This window comes from Streptopelia decaocto (assembly GCF_964273445.1).
Source record: "Streptopelia decaocto genome assembly, chromosome: 1".
NCBI classification, from domain to species: domain Eukaryota; kingdom Metazoa; phylum Chordata; class Aves; order Columbiformes; family Columbidae; genus Streptopelia; species Streptopelia decaocto.
Window position 1 is genome coordinate 47,171,385 of NC_138663.1, and position 6,053 is coordinate 47,177,437.

The 6,053-nt window shown below is 49.3% G+C and overlaps 1 protein-coding gene across 1 annotated transcript; it reads left to right on the forward strand.

Annotated features, from left to right (window-relative positions):
- The first annotated feature begins 2,708 nt into the window (after positions 1 to 2,708).
- Positions 2,709 to 5,560, forward strand: BTG1 (BTG anti-proliferation factor 1). The gene is made up of 2 exons (XM_082049752.1): positions 2,709 to 3,111; positions 4,280 to 5,560. Exons 1-2 carry the CDS (start codon positions 2,964 to 2,966, stop codon positions 4,642 to 4,644), a joined length of 513 nt encoding a protein of 170 aa, XP_081905878.1. The 5' UTR covers positions 2,709 to 2,963; the 3' UTR covers positions 4,645 to 5,560.
- Positions 5,561 to 6,053: the final 493 nt, after the last annotated feature.

Here is a 6,053-nt window from a genome sequence, read left to right on the forward strand (position 1 = left end):
GGCCAGCAGGTTGAAGGAGGTGATTCTGCCCCTCTGCTCTGCTCTGGTGAGACCCCACTGGAGTCCTGTGTCCAGCTCTGGAGCCCTCAGTACAGGAAAGACATGGACCTGTTGGAGAGGGGCCAGAAGAGGCCAAAGTGATCAAAGGGATGGAACAGGTGTCCTGTGAGGACAGGCTGAGAGATTTGGGGTTTTTCAGCCTGGAAAAGGCTCTTGGGAGACCTTATTGTGTTTTTTTCAGTACTTAAAAGGGGCCTATAAGTAAGATGGGACTTTTTAGCAGGGCCTGTTATGATAAGATGTTTTAAACTAAAGGAGGGGAGATTCAGGCTAGACATGAGGAAGAAATTTTTTACAATGATGGTGGTGAAACACTGGTACAGGTTGCCCAGAGAGGTGTTTGATGTCCCATCCCTGCAAACATTCAAGGTTCAGGCTGGATGGGGTTCTGAGCAACCTGATCTAGTTGAAGATGTCCCTGCTCATTGCAGGGGGGTTGGGCTAGATAAGCTTTGAAGTTCCCTTCCAACCCAAACTATAATATGACTTGGGCTGTAAATAAGAGATGAAAAACTGGCCCAGATAAACCTCAAGTCCAAGCAAAGATAGAAAACATACTACTTTTTTAATTGAAGTATTTCCAGTAGTTATTTTCGTGTAATTGAGATGCTCTGAGAATAATGTTGATTTTTCCCAAGAGAAGTGATATTTTCTAGTAGGATGACGGATCTTGTTGTGATGGGAGAGAGAAGCATCTGCTGCTTCAAGGTTTGAAAGAGAACAGGAATCTACAACTTATGAACAGAGCAGAAATGACAGCTCTGGATGCACCTCACACATGCTCTGGAGGCACAAAGAAAGGACGGCTAGCACCTATGGAGCAGCAAGAGGAGAGCCAGGTTGGCAGTTCTTCCCTTCTCAGAGGAAAGGTGAGCAGTCCATGACCATTAATGTAATATTCAGAAGTTAGTGTGGGGGGAAATAGATAAGACTGTGCTCTAAACCCCACACCAACATTTTTAGCATGCAGTAAATCTGTAAGTTTAAGCTCTCAGGATTATCTTTTGAAGGTGTTTTGCAGATCTCCCTTGTGTATAGAGAGTCAAAGAGAGAATCCCTTGAGGCTCAGCCTAAGATAGAAGAGATCCTGAGTGCAGAGAAAAGACCAAAAGCACTATTCAGGCACATCTTGAACACCAGACAAGCAAAAATTGAGTACTTTCATCTTTTATTCAAATTATTTCACACGTGGTTTTTTTATATATTTCATTATTGAATTATTTCTACTGAAAAGGAAATCTTAGGATTTAATTGTGTGTTATTAATGTGCCTTTAATGGCCTGATTTCTGATCTTTGACTGGAAGAACTGTACACATAAATACCAGGCTATATCTCATTTGCAGCTTTGCATAGGGGCAGGGCACATACCGTACAGGAGGAATGAGTTTTCTATCAAAGAAGCTAAACTTTTTGGAAGAAAAAAAAAAAAAAGAAAAGTGAGACATGGCATTGGGAGGCTTCAGGCTTTACACTCTTCTTGACCACTGCCAGCTGAGTAATATACATCAGTCCTCCTGCCACCCAGGGTTTTTCCCCTTTCAAAGCAAGTCATAAAATGCTGAGATAGTTGTACAGTCTGTCCTGGGAGTCCTGTCCCAAGTGAGAATATGCCATTGAGCAGTGTGCATGAAAGACTGGAAGCTGTATTTTTGGGGTGTTGTCAAAGAATCAGGGCTGAGGCTTGGCCTGTTGGAAAACACTTCCCCTTCTGCCCAGCCTGCCGTTTGCTTCGCTGGTGCCCATGGGCTCCGTGGCCCACCAGCAGCCCAGGGACAGGGCTTGTGCTCTGCATAGAGGACCCTGCCTGGAGACCCCAATGCGAATGTGTTTTTATCGCTGCGGTAAACAAAGTTGAGGACAAAGCCACGCTCAGGACCCTCGGGGTGCTGGGTACAGGAGTGGCCGCACTGGCACATCCCCTGGGGCTCCGAAAGAAGGCAAAAGGGAAGAAGCTACGCCACCCCCGCTGGCTACTGAGATAAATAACAACTGAACTCTTAAGCATCCCGGCTGCAGCTGCCCTTGCGTGGGGAGACATGCCCGAGCACGCCCCCGCGCTCTGCCAAGCCCGCCGCCGAGCCGACGCGGGGCAGGACGCACCGGAGGAGCAGAGGAAGCAGCGCAGTCGCCGCCTCCGCGTTCTCGCTTCTCCCAGCCCAGGCCCCCCCGCCCCCACCGCTGACGTGGCTCTGCTCTCCCCAGATACAGCGCACGGACGCCACGCACGGCAGCCGCGCCCGGTTACGCACCCCGCGCAGGCAGAGCGTAAGGGAGGGAGGGAGGCGACTCAGCTCCGCGCCGCGCACTCCAACCCTACCGACGCCACGGCGCGGACCGTGGGCGCTGCCCTCCCGCGGAGAGGCACCGCACAGGCGCTCAGCACTCTCCCCATTGCGTTGCCCACGCAGCCCCTCCAGCGGGCACCCCCCACACCACAAAAGCACTTGCACAGCCCCTTGCACTGAACCCCGCGCATTCTTCCGCCCCGGCTCTATTTGTTTACAACCGATTACGTCACCCCCCCCGCCGCCAGCCCCGCCTCGCCGCCGCCGTCATAATGGTGCGATCGCTCGATTGGCGGCGGCGCGCCCCCCAGCGCCCTGACGCCACTTCCGCCCGCCGGGGCTATAAGAAGCGGCGGCCGAGGGACAGCTCCCTTCGCCCCTCGCAGCAGGAGATGCGGGGTGCGCTGCTGCGGCCGCCGCTGCTGCCGCCGCCCCCCTGCCGCAGGAAGAGGAGGCGGAGGCTGCCGCCCCCGGGATGTGATCTGGGCTGCGCTGCCCGCTCGTCTCCCAGTTAGAGCCGCGCCGCCCCCGCGCCCCGTCCCGCTCCGCGTGCCTCGCCCCGTTCCGTCCCAGCGCCGGCCGCCCCGGAGAGCTGGCTGCCGCCCGCCGCCGCCTCCATGCATCCCGCCCTGTACACCCGGGCCAGCATGATACGCGAGATCGCTGCGGCCGTGGGCTTCATCTCCAAGTTCCTGCGGACCAAGGGGCTGATGAACGAGCGGCAGTTGCAGACCTTCAGCCAGAGCCTGCAGGAGCTGCTGGCAGGTGAGGGCGGCGCGGGTGCGGCGGGAGCCGCTCCCCGCCTCCGGCCCAGGGAGCCGCGGTGTGCCCTTCGCCGCTGGGCCGCCTGCCTGCACCGGCGGCGGTTGCGGGCGGCACCTCCGGCAGCGCCGCGCCCCGCAGGCGGCCGGAGACGGGGTGGGGGGGGAAGAACGGCGGCTCCGAGGAGCTACAGTGGGGGCAGGTGCGGGGGGCGAGCGGGGCTTCTCCGTGCCGAGGCGGCCCCCGGCGGGTGGGGGCGGCAGGAGCGGGCTGTAAACAAAAGGGGCTCGGGCGTCGCGCAGGCAGCCAAGACAAAGCTTTCGGAGCAGCCCGGACTTGGGCTCTGCTCCAAGTGCTCAAATCGCCCCGTTTCCTCGAGGAAAGATGCTCCGAAGTTGCTTTTTTTGGTCGAGTAAAATTCAGTAGTAGACAATGAATTTCGGTTCCCCTTTTTTCTGGAAACATCTCGTTGCCACCCATCAACCCCGGTTAGGATCAAATATGAGAGTTACTTTGCTGCTCTGTGCGTTTTGCAGTTCTGAACCTGTGTCCCAGTGTGCTTGATAGTGACTATAAGTAGCCTCAGACCGATAAGGTTTTGGGTGGGATAAAATTCCCGAGGTAAGTGAAGTCATTGGTACCTCGCCCTGGAAGACAGGCTGGGAAGAGCAGTGGTGAAATACAGCTTGAGTCAGTCGGTAAATGCTGCCCAGCTCCTTCCCGAGTTATTTTTGGGTGTTCTTAAGAATGTGAGGAACTAAACTTGGGTGTGATCTCAAGAGAAAGCTGGAAAGGTGCTTTTTTTTTTCCCCTCTGGTTCGTGGAGTTTTGAAGCCCTTGAGTTTTTCTGCTGTGTATGTAATCCCTTCTGTATTTTTATATTTGTTTGAGTGCCAGGAAGTTGCATTTCACTCTTTTCAGATGGTAAACATTGTTCTCTGTATATGGTAGCATGAAACAGTTACTTTGTACACGAGTACTTCCCAAGGGACTCTGCGCTTACGTGAATCATCAGCAAAAATAAAGACTATAATGATTTTTCAGGTCACTTGATGGTAAAGTAGTAAGCTTTTCAACATCTTGAGCTGTGAAATTCGCAAGAGAACAATGATCACTGTGCATGTTTTTGAACAGAGAATTAAGGAGGATAATTTTTTTTTTTATTTTGTAGAACATTATAAACATCACTGGTTCCCAGAAAAGCCATGCAAGGGATCAGGTTACCGATGTATCCGGATCAACCATAAAATGGATCCTCTCATTGGACAGGCAGCACAGCGGATTGGATTGAGCAGTCAGGAACTGTTCCAGCTTCTGCCAAGCGAACTCACTCTATGGGTTGACCCGTATGAAGTGTCCTATCGTATTGGAGAGGATGGCTCGATCTGTGTGCTGTATGAAGCTGCACCAGCAGGAGGTAGCCAAAATAACACCAACATGCAAATGGTAGACAGCAGAATAAGCTGTAAGGAGGAACTTCTCTTGGGCAGAACTAGCCCTTCCAAAAGCTACAATATGATGACTGTATCAGGTTAAGATATAGTCTGTGGATCACCTTAAAATGGATGGATAAATTTGGTTTTTACTTTGGGTGGGCACCTCTGGGGATGATGGATTATGGAATTTAAACCATGTCACAGCTGTGAAGATCTGGCACACGTTAGAGTGGTATACTTTAAAGTGACAGTGCCATAGTTTGGACAGTACCTTTCAGTAATTTAATAGCCTGTGAGTCAAAATGAGTGCAACTTGCTAAGGACTGAAGAAGATCGAGGAAGGGTCAGTTTCTCCAAGACATCTTACTTAATTTCTACACCAATTTTCAACCCCAATCTGTATTTATAAAGTGATTCTCTGCAGTAGGTCTTGCGGAGTAAATTTGCACTATTACATTTATTAATTGTTAGCATTTTTGGCAGCTCAGTAACAAGGCTTATTGTTATGAACACCATAGTACTGGAAATTTTATTTTTCAGACTTTTACCTAGCACTTACAAATATGTATAAATGTACATAAATTAGTACGTGTGACCTGGGGAAATGTTCAGATCTTTACACTGGCCTCAAAATAGCAAGTGATCAGAATCTGCCATGGCAACAGGCTTTAAAAAGACCATATAAAGACACTGTCTGAACTGTGGTGTTAGCACCAGCCAGCTATCTGTACATTTGCTAGCTTGTAGTTTTCTAAGACTGAGTAAACTTCTTATTTTTAGAAAGTGGAGGTCTGGTTTGTAATTTCCTTGTTCTTAATTGGGTAAAAGTCTTTTCCACAAACCACCATCTATTTTGTGAACTTTGTTAGTCATCTTTTATTTGGTAAATTATGAACTGGTGTAAATTTGTACAGTTCATGTATATTGATTGTGGCAAAGTTGTACAGATTTCTATATTTTGGATGAGAAATTTTTCTTCTCTCTATAATAAATTGTTTCCTATCTTGGCATTTTAATTAATCTCTTGTCGTGATTACATAGGATCAGTTAAACTATTTTTGTCTCACAGTAGAAATGAAATAGGTACTATAAAGGCTTAAGAACATCAATGGCACCCTGATATTAGGGAACACTTGGTGCAGACATGGATTAACGAAGACCTCGTATATAAACGCGTGGGAAATTTAGGGAAACACAATGATGTACATGTCAATTTAAACTTTTTAAAATCAGTCAATGTGGAAATAACTCCAGGGCCAATAATTCCAGGATATGAGGAAAAGGTACAGAAATAACATCCACCAAAGATGACTTGAATAAATCCAGAGGATTAAACTTGGCTTCCTGATGAAGGATATAGCAAACCTAAATGTCCATTTTGACCTACTTGCTCACAAGTTCTCAGTTCCTCCCAGATGGATTCCCTGCTCAATAAGAGTTTCTGGGACAAGTGTCCCTTAGCTTTAAGAGCAGGTTAACCACTCTACAGAAAGGTTGCTCGCCTTTTGT